The following is a 15,307-nucleotide window of genomic DNA, read 5'->3' as shown; positions in this document are numbered from 1 at the left end:
TTTTCTGTCTTTTTGTGACGGGCTTATGATATTCCGTATTAGGATTTAATTTGCATTTTCTGGTGACCGAGAGCTAATTTGATGACTTCTTTTGTGAGGACCCTGGTCTTTTGCCCATGACCATGTCTGTGCTCTTCTTACTGATCTGTAGGAATTCCCTGAGTATTCTGATCATTCTGCTAGTGAGTATCTCTGAGGTAGGAACTAACCAGTGAAAAAGAAGGGAGTGTCTAACAGAAGGGCCCTCAGACCAGGGGTTTCACATGCTGTCCCCTCTAGACAGGAATAGTATCCCTGTGCCATTGAAGAGCTGACGGAAGAGGCTGATGTTGCCGAGATCCTGCCCGATGGGATCCTGGAGGGGAGCCGAGCAGGAAGGGGGAGGGGCACAGTGTGCCGCTTGGGTCCACCTGGTGAGGCCTGGGTTTCCCGAAGCCACAAAGCTCCCAGAGTCGGACATCAAGGGATCCCCTGGTAGTTGTACAGATGGAGGGGAAGAATTGGGCTGGAGGCAGTCGTCACCGGGTACATGTGGCTAGTCCACATTGTGCTTACCTGTCATCATGGTAGACATCTGGGTTATTTCTACCTCTTGGCTAATGTGAATAAAAAGTCAGTGAGCACAGCTGTACAAATATCTTAAGTCCTTGTTTTTATCTCTTTGGGTGTATGACCAAACTGAAAAATATTTTAAGGATTTAAAAAAATATATTTACTTAGGGCTGGAGAGATGGCTCAGCTGTTAAGAGCACTGGCTGTTCTTCCAGAGGACCTGAGTTCAGATTCCCAGCGATCACATGGTGGTCACAACCATCCATAACTTCAGTTCCAGAGGATCCCGTGCACTCTTCCAATCTCCTCAGATGCCAGACATGCATGTGGTGCAGACATACATGTATGCAAAGCACTCACATACATAAAATTTAGAAAATCCTGGTTTTTTAAATTAAATTTTTATTTTAGATTTATTTATATGTATGAATATTTTGCCTGCATGTTTGTATGTGTACCATGTGTGTGCAGTGCCTGCAGAAGCCGGAAAAGGGCATTAGATCTGAAACTGGAGTGACAGTTACTAGTCATCACATGGTGCAGGCAACTGAACTCGGGTCCGCAGCAAGAGCAGCAAGTGCTCTCACCAGCTGGACTCTCTGGATGACCCTGATTCTGATCTGTTTATTGATTCACTCCTGTGCGTGCGTGCGTGCGTGCGTGCGTGCGTGAGTGCGTGCGTGCGTGCGTGCGTGCGTGCGTGCGTGTGTGTGTGTGTGTGTGTGTGTGTGTGTGTGTGTGTATCTGGATCTGGGAGCAGGGGAACTTGTGAGTACCCGTGCAGTAGCACACCCGTAGAGTTCAGAAGACAGCACAGGGACTTGTTCTCTCCTTCCGCCATGTGAAGTTGGAAGCATCCAGTTCCAGTCCTCAGGCTGGACAGCAGTCACCTTTTCTTGCTGAGCTGCTTGGTGTGGGCATTGGGAACTAAACTCGGGACCTCTGTGAGAGCTGAACCGTCTTTGCAGTCCCATCACTGTGGCTTTGGTTTGCGTTTCTCTGATGGTCAATGAAGGCAGGCATCTTTGCATGTATCTATTGGCCATTTGTGTATCACCTTTGGAAACGTTTATTCAGGCCAGTTGTTGTTGTGGAGACTTTGTTATCAGTGTGTGCGACAGCTTGAGTCAGTTCTCTTCCATCTTTATGGGGTTCTGGGGAGTAAATTCGGGTCATCATGCCAGTGCCTTTAACTGCTGAGCCCTCTGCTGGCCCTGGGAGATGAATGGGTCTGTCACCTTATAGTTCTTTATACATTTTGGATATTAACCCCTTATCAGGTATATGAGTTTCAAATATGAGCTTCATTCTGTAGTAACTTCAAACTATATCAGTTTGTCCTTGGGTATGCGACAGTTTGAGGTTGATCTAGTCCGGCTTACCTCTTTTATTGCCTGTGCTTTTGGTGTGATGTCTAAGAAATCATTGCCAGATCCATTATATGTTTGTTTGTTTGTTCCTCAAGACAGGGTCTCTCTGTGTAGCCCTGGCTTTCCTGGAACTCGCTCTGTAGCCCAGGCTGGCCTCAAACTCACAGAGACCCGCCTGCCTCTGCCTCCTGAGTGCTGGGATTAAAGGCGTGCGCCACCACCGCCTGGCTTGCCAGATCCGTTGTTAAGGAGGCTTTGTCCTGTTTTCTTCCCTGAGCTGTATGGTTTTGGGTTTCCCTTTGCTTCATAGAGCCAGGTGTCCTTGCATGGTCCTGAATTACAGAGCCCAACCAGTTTAGACTTTGGCCTGTATCTGGCATCTCAGTCATCTGGTAACTTGGCATTTCTGCAGCATTGGTCCATCAGGGTCATGGGAATCCTCTCTACTCTGAGAGACTCAGACAGGAACCTCTTACAGACAGGCTGGTGCTGTTGGCCATCTGGTCTAACGCTGAGTCAGTGTGGTTCTGGCATGCAGCTGACTGAGGTCCCACCGAATATACCATGATCGTGAATGAAGCACCCTGTAAAGCTGCATGTGAGACAAGGCAGAAGGGCAGAGCAGATCTTCAGCACCTGTGTCAGGCAGTGGGAGGAGGGTCTTCTGTGGGTCAAAGGGGAACACAGGAAAGAGGAAACATACGCTAATGCAAGTGGCTGGGGGACAGAGAAGCTACCATGTAAAAACAGTCTGCTCCAAAATCAGAGTAAGCTGGGTGGCAGTGGCGCACGCCTTTAATCCCAGCACTCAGGAGGCAGAGCCAGGTGGATCTCTGTGAGTTCGAGGCCAGCCTGGTCTATAGAGCGAGATCCAGGACAGGCACCAAAACTACACAGAGAAACCCTGTCTCGAAAAACCAAAAAAAGAAAAAGAAAATCAGAGTGAGGGCTACACGTGACCCAGTCCTCCACCCCCAGGAACACTCCTGGATGCACACAGAAACTTACACACAAATGTTCACAGCAACATTATTCATGAAGATGCTACCAGTTTGTGAATGAGAAAGAAAATGTGGTCCGTCCATACGGTGGAATATTATTTTACCATATGGAGGAAGAAGCCCTAACACATCCGCAGTGTAGATGAACCCTGAGAGACACTATACCTAGTGAAAGCCAGAAAGAAGTACCATGCACTGTGTGATCCATTCATATGAAATGTCCAAAGCAAGCGGGTCCATGGAGAAGAATGTAGACCCGAGGTTTGAGGGGCTGGGAAACAGGCGGGCTTATGAGGACAGGATTTCTTTTGTGGTTATGGAAATTTCTGAGATTGGAAGTGTGACTGTTCACATGACCATCAGTGGGCCAGCACTACTGCAGTGGGACCCGCCTTCACGAAGCTGTGGCAGACAAATGACTTAGACCAAGCCGGTAGGTAGGGCAGGACTACTCCCAAGTGCTCAGAGTGGAGGGGCGGGGCCACAACCCAAAGGGAGACAAGGTCCAGAGACCAGACAGAGCCTGCCTGCTTGGCCTGGAAGTGGGGTTCCGTGCAGAACTTAGAAGTGAGGGTAGACTCCTAAGTCAGAATAATGAGGAAACTGCCCCCACTGTAAGGCCACCACACCTAGTCACTGCTGTCATAGTTGGTAGAAAAGTGCTTTGCAGAAATCACTACCCTGAGCAGGAGGCCAGGAACAAGGACCAGTGCTTAAAGATCTAGACTCAATACTCCTTGTCACAACTTAAAGGGGCAGGGAGTATGGCTCAGTCCTAACATGATCCCAACAAACACAACTTCCCCCACACAGTAACAACCAACAGGCTTCCCAGAAGCCGGAACAGGAAGCTCTCACTTGCCAGTGTCCAGAGGCCACTTGAGGCCACAGCTGGGTCAGGACACAGAGCCAGAAGATGAAGGTATAGATGAGCAGGTAGATAGAAGGAGGCTACCTAGTGAGGGAGCCGTGGGGGATCTACTTCCAGTACCCAAGGCCATCCAGTGACTCTAATGTCATGTTCACACCTCTGAGCCCTGTAGTTCCCCAAGGGAACTAACTGCCCTGTGTAGTCCACACTGATATTCAGCCTCCTGTACCCTTCCTGGTTTCACCAAGGAGAAAGGGTCTGGCCTTGACAGTTCCCATTGGACCCGGAATCTTCCCAGTATCTGTAGCTGCCGAGGAACTTTCTGCTTCCATCTGCTTCTCTTCTGTAATCTCTACATACGGCTTTGGCTTCATGTTTTGTGGGGCTGGGAGTTTTTCTACATCTAGAACCAGAGAGGAGATTCATAAGCTAAGCCCTGCAAGACTGCCTAGGGGTAGGCCACATTTTGGAGAACAATTGAGGCTGCAGGTCTATCCACTCCATGTAGGTAGTTCTAAAGGGAGTTCCTGGCCAGAGCTTTTCCACCCCTCATTTGTGTTCCCCAGAGTCTGTGGTACCTGCTTTGTACAGCAGCAAGACCCACAGCTCAGGCAGGTGTTGTCAGGTCCTGCTCCTCCCTCTCCAAGTCACCCCTCTGGCCCAGTCTTACTCCGGTCCATGGCTCCTGTTTTGTCCTTCCTCTCTGCCTCCTAGCCTGATTTCTCATATGAGTCTTGCCTCTAGCAGACAGTAGCTGAGTTACAGGAACACTCTAGAGGCTCAAGGGGCCCCTTTTACCTCACACTCCTTAATCACCTGCTCTGGACATCCCCAAGTAGATGTACATCTACCTCCCCCACTCCCCCCTCCTCTGTAGTTCTGGGGCTCTAATTCAAGGTAGTCTCCTACATATTATTGGTAAATGCTCTACCACTGGTCCATGGCCTACTTCTCTCTTCTCGTGTAGGATCTAGGTTCTTGTTCTCAGCTGCTCACACCCATGGGAGCATTGCCTTGAACCTTTCTCCATAAGCCCGTGGCTTGCAGTCAAGAGCTCTGGATTTCTAAGGACTTTCCTTCTCATAGTCTGGGCTAGTGGGGCCCTTCCCCATCATGCCTGATATGCCCTGGGATGTTCACAGCTTCAAAGCCTGACTGCAGCATCCCACTTGAGCCTGTCCTGTCTGCAGGTACCTGAGATTGTGAGTGTGTTGCGAGCCAAGCTGCGGGATACCCAGGAGGAACATGTCCTACCAGCTGCCCAGCACAGCGTGTACCTCCTAGCATCTCAGCACTGCGAGGCAGTGGTATCCAGTCTCCTGGGAAGCCCCCTGCCCTTTGACAGGTACTCAGTACCCTAAGCTTGTTTGGTGGAAGCCATCCTCCAGCTTTGGGGGTTTTTCCTGCATGGCATAGTGTGTGCTCCTCCAGTACCTCCCCCTCTTCTGCAACCTAAATTTTCTGCATGAGTCCCCATGGACCTGGGCTTGTGGAAAAGATGATCACAGTGAAAAAGACTACCTCTCAGGCATCCAAGGCATCTGTCCCTCTCCAGATATTTTAGGATTCCAGTTAAGATCCTTCTGGGACCCAGGCATTGGTGGCACATGCCTTTAATCCCAGCACTCAGGAGGCAGGCAGATCTCTGAGTTCAAGGCCAGCCTGGTCTACAGAGAAAGTCCCAGAACATCCAGAGCTGTTACACAGAGAAACCCTGTCTCAAAAACAAAAAATGACAACAAACCTAAAACCTTCTTGGGCATACCTGCTAGGCCAGGTTTCCTTCCCATAGCTCTTCATGGTGGCCACTGTCCTTAGCTTCCTCTCAGGCTCTAAGCCTCCTGCTATGATTCTGTAATTTACTGGCGTACTCATCACCTGTGAGCAGAACCCCACCGTGACCACTGTGGACCCCTCTAGGAACCCTGTGTTCACTCTCTATCCAGGAGTCTCCCACCTCACCAGTCTTGAAAACCTTTTCTTCTTGCCTGCCTTTCTTTTCCCTTCCTGCCCCCTATCCTGAGGCTGTGGGCTTGGTGGTCTCATCTTTCTTTGTAGTCTTGGTTGGGGGCAGAGGTTATCCTTGAGGCCACTACTAGACCAGAGGCCACTACTGGTATGGTGCCTACCTTTGCTGGTGCTGGTGCTGATGTTAGGGCACAGGATTCATGCCTGTATCGTTATCAGCCCTTGTTCTTATCAAGCTTGGAGGCTGTGCATTGAGAGTGAGTGAGTGAGTGAGTGAGTGAGTGAGTGAGTGAGAGTATGTGGGGGCAGGGGTGTGTTCTTGGAGGCCAGAATAATAGGGTGTAGTATCCTTTGGAGTTATAGGTGGTTGTGAACCATCCAAAATGGGTGTTGGGCTCTGAACTCAGGAAGAGCACCAAGCACTCTTAACTACTCCTGTGTGGAGTCCTCATTTAGGTGATCTTCCTGTGGTCATTTCATTCCCACTGAGACAGGAGTGTGCACAGGAGGGCCTGCCAATCCTGCTGCCCCTGCAGGGTTCTCTGTGCTTGCAGACCTCAGACACTGCTTGGAGGTAGAGGAGGTATCCAGTCTCCAGGTCCCATCTGCTCTTCAGCTGAGCCCCCAACCTGCTACCAGTGTGCTGCTGCTGTTCTTGGGGGGGGGGGGGGGCTTTGCCTGGTCCTGAGCTTTGTGATCGGACTGAAAAGCTCCCTTCTGCCTTACTTGCTTACTATACTGCTCTTGAGATACAATGAGGTGGCTTGTTCTTACTGCTATGTAGTATGGATGGTTTTTTGGTTTTGTTTTTTGTTGTTTTGGTTTTTTCTAGACAGGGTTTCTCTTTGTAGCTCTGGCTGTCCTGGAACTCGCTCTGTAGACTCAGAAGATCTTCCCATCTCTGCCTCCCCAGTGCTGGGATTAAAGGCATGTGCCACCACCTGGTTGGCTGTGTTTTATCTACACTGCTGTCCATTCCCAGGGATGTTCATAAATATTTCTACATGGGCTGTTAAAAAATAATGTTTTAGCCATCTTTTGTAGAGTAGAACATAAAGAACCTGTCACATGCATGCAGTAGAATGACTGGGCAAGTCAGTGAGTTGTGCCAAGTCTGTGTGCCAAGACAGGGCTTCATGTTTATAAATGGTTGGGGAAAGATCAAAAGACTACTTCCTGACATGTAAAGGTGATAGAATCCAGATTTATGGCCCACCACCATGCTTATCCACAACATTTGTGATGTGCTGCTGTCTAAATGTAAAGCATTGTGAAAGTTGTGATGGTCCACAGGGCCATCTCATAAACTTCTGGCCCTGTCTTGGGTATGGGTGGGCTTGGCTCTGGTGTGCAGCCAGCCATCAGGGGAACTCAGCCTGGCTTCAAGGCACTTAGGTTCTAGTATGCATCCTCCCCAGCACCGGACATTGACTTTGCCATGTAGGGGTGTTTTGCCTTTCTCACAGACGTACTAGTCTTAGGTCTTACAACCTGGAGGTTGTTTCCAATGGTCTCTGAAATAATGTCACATTTCTGGCTTCTGTGGGTTGCTGTTGGGGTCTGCATGTGCCTATGTCACTGTCTCTGTAAGATGGCGCTTTTCCCTTGGTGTGCATGCTCTGCATCTTCCTGGTGTCCTAGCCTACTGGGCCTCTGAATCTGTACAATGCTATTGTGTAGTCTAGTTTTATTTTTACTCAGGCAGACCCCAAATTTGCTCATAGCTGAGGCTGCCTTGAAGTCCTGACCCTCTTGCCTCCACTTCTCAGGTGCTGGGGTGACAAGCATGTACCTTCACACTTAGGCTCATCAGCTACGGAAGACAAGAAGCATAACCATTTTTTCCACAGATATTTCTCTGTTCTCTGTTTCTGACCTGCTAACTTTACCATCTACCACTCTCATTCTGTCTTCTGAACTCTTCATCTGCCTCCTGGGTCCTGGGACTAAAGGCACACACCACCATGCCTGGCTCTACTATTTTCCCTCCCAACTCAGTTTCTCTCATCTGTTGTACCTGGGCTGGCACCAATATGTCCACCAAGTGTGATATGTGCCTTATTTCTATGAGGTCTCTTAATTTCATTTCTTAATTTCTTTTTGTGTGTATGTGCATGCCCATAGAAATAAGGACACAGAACTGGTTCTGGAAGTTGGTTCTTTCCTTTCACTGTGTGAGTCCCAGGGATTGAACTCAGATCATGGGGCTTGGTGGAAAGTTCCCTTATTCACTAAGCCATTTTCCAGGCTTCGTATCTCTTAGAGTTGCTACTTGTGGTGTTTCCTAATTTCCAACAGACAGTTTGAAGTTTGCCCTACATCTCTGCAGACACATGGGCATAACCATTTCCAGTATTCTGGGCACTACCATTAGATAGTCGGGCCATCCTGTAATGCCCGAGTATTCTCATGATGCCTCTTCCTTGGTCCTCTGACCATGTGCTGTCTCTGGGGCCTGGGATGGATGCTTACTCTGGAGAAGCCCGATCTTTGCTTCTGGCAGCTCCTTAGAGACCCTCTGCTTCCTGCCTCAGGTCCTCTATGTACAGGCCAGCAGTCTTCTCTCTGCCCTGGGGTCAGAGGAAGGCGCAAGTTCAGATCTGACATCAGGACATCATTTCTCTCCCAGCAAGATCTGATTCTGGCATGTCTGAGCCCTGTGGAATTGGGGAGCCTGCCGCATAAGGCAATGGTGGGCAGGGTGCTACAGCCAGCAATCACTCAAGATGCTTCTCCTTTCCATTCCAGTCACACCTGTGCCCTGTGGCGGGCACTGGCTGTGGAGCCCAGCCTCACCACTCAGGTCTTAGGGCTGCTTCTGGAGAAGATGAGCAGAGACGTCCCATTCAAGGAGAGCCGGGCCTTCCTTCTGGGCAGTACTGCGGACAGAGTGGCTACACTGCTTCCCCTGGCGGTGAGTAGGGACTTCAGGGCCTACCTTACATGCCTGCCATCCCTGCCCCCACATGAGGCTTGGGCACCCCAAAGGCACCTGGCAGCTGCGCTGGGGCTCATAAAGACCAGCAGGTGTTAGCTCCCAAGGGAGTCCACTTCACATTTTATCCTTCGGAAAAAAAATAAACCCAGCCCAGCCACACTTTAAGCAATAAAGCAGCTGTGAGAATTTCCTCTCCCTTCTAAGGAACCAGGAACAGATGGTCTGAAGTTTGTCCCCACGAAGGCCACACTATTCCCCTGCCCTGCCTCATGCCCAGAGGACTGAGCTACACAGGGTCCTATTTACTCCATGGCTTCTTGGGTCCCTCCTGCCTCTCCCTAGGGACCTAAAACTTCAAGTGTACATGGGATTCATGCTAAAGCTGGGAGCCCTTTGCATCCTGGAGGTAGGGGTACAAATACTGCGCAGAGGGAGTGTGACCCTCCGGTGGCTCTGCCCTAGGCCACCTGTGCACTGTATGAGGTCCTGTCTGCCCCATCGTCTGGAGCCGTGGTCCTGGAGCTCTACCCTCAGCTGTTCGTAGCACTCCTCCTGCGAGTCAGCTGTACTGTGGGTGTCCAGCTGCCCAGGAGCCTGCAGGGCAAGGAGCGGAGGAGCACCAGCCCGGCTAAACCAGCCAGGAACCTCGACCCCTGCAGGTAACAGCCATCGCCTGCCATCCCGTGCCTGCGTAAACACAGGTCGTGTGTGCACGTGTGGCATGGCATGTATAGTTCTGGAGGCATGAAGGCGGGATGCCAGGTGCCTGGCCCTGAAGAAGACAAAAGACCTGTCTGAGGGCTTGGAGGGATGGCTCTGCCTGCACGAACCAAATCCCTCCCTGTGCAAGTTAGGGTGGTCACTTGTGACACTTGAAATGTTTTCATGAGTTTGCAGGTCTGCACACTTCTGGGTTTCTTCTCACCTACGCAGGTAGCTCCAGGCTGGGGTTGTAAGGCACCATGTGGCTATGCTGGCTGGGGCTATGGAGCGAGCACTCAAGTGAGGTCAGACTGTGCCCTTGGATTTTTGGTTGGGCTAAGCCTCTGTGTCTTCCCAGCATAGTAACCTTGACAGGCATTCACAACCCCGGGCAGGAGTTGCTAACATGCCCTGGGCCTCTTGCTATCCAGGGCTAAGTTCTTACTCTTTGCTGAGTCCTAGCTGGTTAGGGCAATTGAGGCAGGGGACTTGCTTATATTGTCAAACACTGGTAGGCCATGGTATCTGACTCCTGCATGCTAGTGTTGGTCTTGCTTCATGCAGCACACACACACCCGCCATGGTTTAAGCAGAAGTTGAGACCTCCAAGGGAGGCACAGCAGTGCCACCTGAACCTCAGGTTGAGGCCACTGTTTCTCCATTCCCTGCCTACCCTAGCTCTTTCCTATCCAGATTATCTGGCTTTGGGTATATACCTTTGCCAGGGACACTTAGGACTGGACAGCCTGTTTGCCTCACTACTGCCATCACTTCAGCAGGACTGCTTAGCCATAGTGCCTGTGCATAAACTCCAGTAGAAGCTGGTGTGTGAACAAGACAGAGCAAACTTGGCTGGGTCTGGCATGCTAGGAGCCAGCCTATCTGCCTGTGAAGACCCCTGGTCTGAGCTCTTTGCAGAGGATAGCTGACAGGATCACCATGACCCAGTGCTTTGCAAACACCATCCTTCAGTGTTCTGTGCAGATAGCTACCAGAGGTATCTCAATTGCTCATAGATCCCTAAGCTAAGCATATACCTCCCTTCAGAGGCATTGCAGTGGCCTGAGAATAACTGAGCTGTTCTCTACTTGGGCTGCAGGCCATGGTCCACTCAGATGTGAGCAGCTGTGGCTCAAGGTTTTAGGGTAGGACCCTCATCTGGCCAATGGTTGGTTCTGCCCACACTGAGCATGGTTCTCACAGGTATACTGTGGGCATCTGCCCAGTTACCACAACCATTGTGCCATTTTCTCAGTCTGTATTCAATGCAGACTACCTTGAAGCAACTAGACCTTTTCCCGGAGCACAGGACCTGAGAGCGGCCTTTGGGCTGTTTCATTGAGGAGTTAGCCCAGCCAGGATGGGACCTGTAAGTGTTTCTCAGGAGTTGTTGGTTAATGGCACATCACCTAAAGATGCTCATGGGGAGATGAGGCCACTCCTGCCTGTCACCTCAAGCTGCAGCTCTCTAGCCCTATGCAGGGTCCTTGTTCCTAAGACTACACTTGGTTGCTGCCCTGTTTGAGTACCCAGATGTCCCATGCTATGTCACTAGACTCTAAACAATACCATATAGTCCTGTCTCCATCTTGCCCTCTACTGGATGCTATCAGCTGAGGTCCCACATAGCATGCAGCCATCAAGGCCTACCCTCTATCTAGATGGGCTCTGCATGAGCTGGACCCCACCTTCCTTCTACTGTACCACTTGTCAGTCACAGCCTTTCTTACCCAACCATGTAGGAAGTGACCACTGCAGCTAAAAGCTCTCTCTGCAGCCACAGCCACAGCTTTCAGTAGATGAAGCATCACTCTGAGTGGGTCTTGTGTTATCCCTCCCTCCCCAGACTCCTAAGTGATGCCTCAGAGAGTCAGGTACATGTAGGATATTACGGGGCCTGATGTGAAAGCAAGTGTGCAGGGGGAGGCAGGGCTATGGCACTGGAGAGCGGTACATTTCTGCAAGGGGCGTGCCCACTTTGGTGAGTCACATGGTACAGAAATCTGTTCAACTCTTCCTCATGGTATAAGGGCATATCTTAGCAGGGACCAAATGCTAATTCTTGCCGAGCCTAGGAAAAAGAAGCATTAGTCCTCCTGCAAGAGACTGGAGTAGGTGCTTCTCACAGGAACTTGGGGAACTAGTGAGTAGGGAACAGCCCTGTCTCACAATGCCTCCCCCTACCCCACCCCAGCTGTTTGCTCTCCAGTACTAGCTGAACTGATGTTTCATTGTGGCCTCACCTTACAGATCTGTTTAGTCTCAGTGAATTGAGCATAGTCCTGTATATGCCACCCCTTCCAGAGGCCTCTGGGTCCTCAAGGTAGACACAGGCTTTATCCAGGTCCAGGTCCAGGGGTGGACAAGTACCTGAGAGCTTATAGAGGCTAAATCTGTGGCCTTTGTGTATAGCTCAATGGTTCTGTATATTACCCTAGAGACTGGTAAAGGCCAATCTGGCTAGCTCACCTCCAGTCCAACACATTAGTCTTTCCCTTGAGTCCATTACCAATCCTGATGAGCACCCAATGGCCTCCAAGCCTGCTCCTTGAAGGACACTGGCAAGACAAGCCTGGGCAGCTACTGGAGGCTTTTCTTGAATGTGCATGCAAGTGAGCTACACACCCAAGTGACTTGCCAGCATTTGCTGGTCCTTATAGAAAGGAACATGGGCCGGGGCACTGGTGGAGCATGCCTTTAATCCCAGCACTCGGGAGGCAGAGGCAGGTGGATCTCTGTGAGTTCAAGGCCAGCCTGGGCTCCAGAGTGAGTTCCAGGACAGGCTCCAAAGCTACACAGAGAAACCCTGTCTTGGAAAAAAAAAAAAAAGGAACACGGCAGATGGGCCATCAAATACCATCCATTCTACACTTAAACAGCTCTGCAGTGGATGCCCTTCAGGCCTTGCTGCTCCGAGGTGGCAGTCAAGATGTGTTGCGGTGTGTGGAGCTGAAGGGAGGCTGGGAGTTGCTTAGGACCTCAGCAGGGCATGAGGATGGAGTTGCCCAGCTGGCCAGGTAAGCAAGCCACATCCTATCCATGGGACATATGAGGGTGTGGGGCACACCTACCTGTCAGGAGGCAGAGAGAAGGGGTATTGTGGGCTGGACAAGAGTGGAAGGGTGGGAGAATGCCTGAGAAGCACTCATAGGGCCTGGGGTAGAATGCCTAGGGTTCTAGCCATATGCCCTTGGGTTAACAAGGAAGCTAGTCTTGGGTAACAGTTTGCCAGCATCCAGCTTGGCCAGCTCCTGCCTTTTGGAACCTCCTTCCCTAGCTCCATGGCGAAGTATGCAGGCCCCCGACTTCCTCTGGTGATGAAGGCACTGGCGTGCACACACAGCAGTGTGTATGAGATCCAGAGGGTCACTTCCACTGCTTTCCTGGCTGAGGTAGGACCTTGGAGAGGGGCTATGTTCATAAGTCCTGTTTTGGAAGAAGATGCTTTCTTCTCAGGATCAGTGGGATGGAATATGCACAGCCATACCCTACAGACAAGCTCGGCCTCCCCAGTCCCTGTCAGAGCTTGCTTATGCCCACCTAGTAAAACCCTGTCTGGAGCCAGCCAGAGCTAGGCCTTAGGTCAGGTCAGAGTACCTGTTGCCAGAAGCTGATAGCCTCTGAAGAATGTGAGGCTGGGGTAGGAGCAGGCTCTCAGCTTCCCCTCTTCAGAAAACCTATAGGCTACAGTGTCTGGGCCTAGGTTGGTGGGGGTCATTTGGCACAAATGGTCAGAGCAGCTTTGCCTCCAGCTACTCAGCAGTAACGTGGTCAATGACCTGATGCTCCTGGAGCCATTGCTGGACAATCTGACAACCCGGCTGAAGGATTCAAGTGCCAGTGTACGGCGTCTGGTGCTTCGAGGTCTGGCCAACATCGCCTCTGGTTCCCCTGACAAGGTGGGCCAGCCCCCAGGAGGCCAGGAGACAATGGCTGAGTATAAGGGGCAGCATGGGGAAGCATATTCGGCTTACAGCTGCTCGGGGGAGAGGTCTGCCTGTAGGGTGAGACAGGCTGAACACAGTGGTCTTCTAGGTGCGAGCTCATGGCCCCCAGCTCATGACAGCTATGGTCAGTGGGCTGGATGATGGTGATGAACCACACAGTCTGGTGGCCTTGGAAGCTATGGTGGGCCTTGCACGGCTACTAGATCTAGTGGAGCCATGGGACCTACGCTTGGTGCTGCTGCACACAACCATCCGCATCCGGCCCTTCTTTGACAGTGTAAGCTGTAGGACACCTGAAGATCTATCTTTACCCTCTGCCAGGTCCTAGAGCAGGCGCCAGATACAGCCCTGTGAGAGTGCTGAGTTTTAAGATGTATGCTTACATCAGGTACTGCTTTGCTGGGCCTGCCTCCCCAGCCCCGATGATCAGATCTTCTGTGTTAGCCTCCAACCTCCTGTACTCACTATTACTGTACTCAGGGAATCCTGAGGTCCCCTGGTCTGGGGTGCTGTGTAAGGTCAAGGCTGAGCAGCTCTCGGGGTGGGGGTCCCAATCAAGAAGGCAAGAGGCACTTTCAAATCCATAGTAAAAAGTAGGGGCTCAGAATGCACACAGGTCTAACATGGCTGCACCCCTGCTAGGAAAAAGTGGAGTTCAGGACTGCATCCATCCGCCTTTTTGGACACCTCAACAAGGCTTGCCATGGGGACTGTGAGGATGTCTTCCTGGAGCAGGTCGTGGGTGGGTTGGTGCCACTCCTACTGCATCTGCGGGACCCTCAGGCTTCAGTGGCCAGTGTGAGTGACCATTGGGTCCCGGGAAAGGGTGCTGGGCTCAGCATGATCTCCCTCAGGCCTGGGAGGAACTTGGGTACAGTACTCCATTATATCACAGGCCTGCAGGTTTGCCCTGTGCATGTGCGTCCCTCACCTGGAGTGTGTTGAGCTGGCAGCTGCCTTCCACAAGTACCTGCAGGAGGGCCGCAGTGTGCACTTTGGGGAATTCCTCAACTCCACATGCAAGCACCTGGTGAGGAGAGTGCTGTGGGTGACCCTGCCTGGGGTGGGCTGAGGACCTGACCCCTGACCCTAGTGTTCTACAGATGCATCACTTCCCTGACTTGCTGGGCCGTCTAGTGAGCACCAACCTGTTCTACTTCAAGAGCAGCTGGGATGATGTCAGAGCTGCTGCCCCCATGTTCACAGGTAAGCAGGCCCTTTTCTTATCCCAGCATACCTCAAGTCTGTACACCACACAGCTTATCCCACCTGCTTCAGGGTTCCTGGTGTTGCATGCAGAGCCTGAACAAAAGCCACAGGTAGACCTGGAACAGCTTATTGCAGGTGAGCACACCCCCAAATCCAGGACATATGCCCCTCTACCCCATCCCAACCTTCCCATCTCTGTTGGGGCTTTGCTGACCCTGTAGGCACCCGCAGGGACTAAGTGATTTTCCTGGATTTCAGGATTTTTTTTTTCCCCTGTCACTGGTGACCTCATCGTCTCTAGTAATTCACGGAAACTTCTTAACTGTTCCAAAAGAGCTTAAAAAACACTAAAAAAGGAAAAACTATCTTTCCGTTGGCTCCCGAGCCCTCCCAGCAGAGGCCCGTCTGTTAGGAAGGCAGTGGGCGGCCCCACGCACAGGCCCAGGCATGTGCACAACTGGCCTGTTCCTCTGCCCACAGCCCTGCAGCTCCTCCTGAAGGACCCAGTGCCTGGGGTGCGGGAGAAAGCTGCTGAGACGCTGGGCCGCCTGGTGAAGTTTGCCTGAGGCGGACTGCACTCCTGCACGCAGTCCCCCAGCCTGTCCTGCCTAGAGGACTCTGCTGCCGTCACATACAGGGCTGAGACTGGTGCCCCAATTTATTGCCCAATAAAGCCACATACACCTCCGTAGGTGACAGGAGCATCAATACCACCTTTCCTTCTGGCTTAAGCTAGAAGGGAATCCTGA

General features: G+C 51.5%; 2 protein-coding genes across 2 annotated transcripts in view; one reads left to right on the top strand and one right to left on the bottom strand.

Annotated features, from left to right (window-relative positions):
- The window catches only part of Mroh1 (maestro heat like repeat family member 1), a 66,515-nt gene extending 51,266 nt beyond the window's left edge, over positions 1-15,249 (top strand). The window contains exons 32-43 of the mRNA XM_059246911.1: positions 4,985-5,139; positions 8,511-8,676; positions 9,163-9,359; positions 12,282-12,419; positions 12,680-12,794; positions 13,155-13,301; positions 13,438-13,626; positions 13,992-14,147; positions 14,245-14,379; positions 14,453-14,555; positions 14,628-14,693; positions 15,039-15,249. Coding sequence (XP_059102894.1) covers positions 4,985-5,139; positions 8,511-8,676; positions 9,163-9,359; positions 12,282-12,419; positions 12,680-12,794; positions 13,155-13,301; positions 13,438-13,626; positions 13,992-14,147; positions 14,245-14,379; positions 14,453-14,555; positions 14,628-14,693; positions 15,039-15,124 — 1,653 coding nt within the window. The 3' untranslated portion in view covers positions 15,125-15,249. The remainder of the gene's footprint in view (positions 1-4,984; positions 5,140-8,510; positions 8,677-9,162; positions 9,360-12,281; positions 12,420-12,679; positions 12,795-13,154; positions 13,302-13,437; positions 13,627-13,991; positions 14,148-14,244; positions 14,380-14,452; positions 14,556-14,627; positions 14,694-15,038) is intronic.
- Positions 7,961-15,307, bottom strand: part of Bop1 (BOP1 ribosomal biogenesis factor) — a 33,841-nt gene continuing 26,494 nt past the window's right edge. Inside the window, exon 16 of the mRNA XM_059246904.1 lies at positions 7,961-8,332. Within this exon, the coding sequence (XP_059102887.1) occupies positions 8,302-8,332 (31 nt within the window). The 3' untranslated portion in view covers positions 7,961-8,301. The remainder of the gene's footprint in view (positions 8,333-15,307) is intronic.

This window comes from Peromyscus eremicus, chromosome 20, assembly GCF_949786415.1.
Source record: "Peromyscus eremicus chromosome 20, PerEre_H2_v1, whole genome shotgun sequence".
NCBI classification, from domain to species: Eukaryota; Metazoa; Chordata; class Mammalia; order Rodentia; family Cricetidae; genus Peromyscus; species Peromyscus eremicus.
This window is presented reverse-complemented; position numbering and strand designations above follow the sequence as displayed.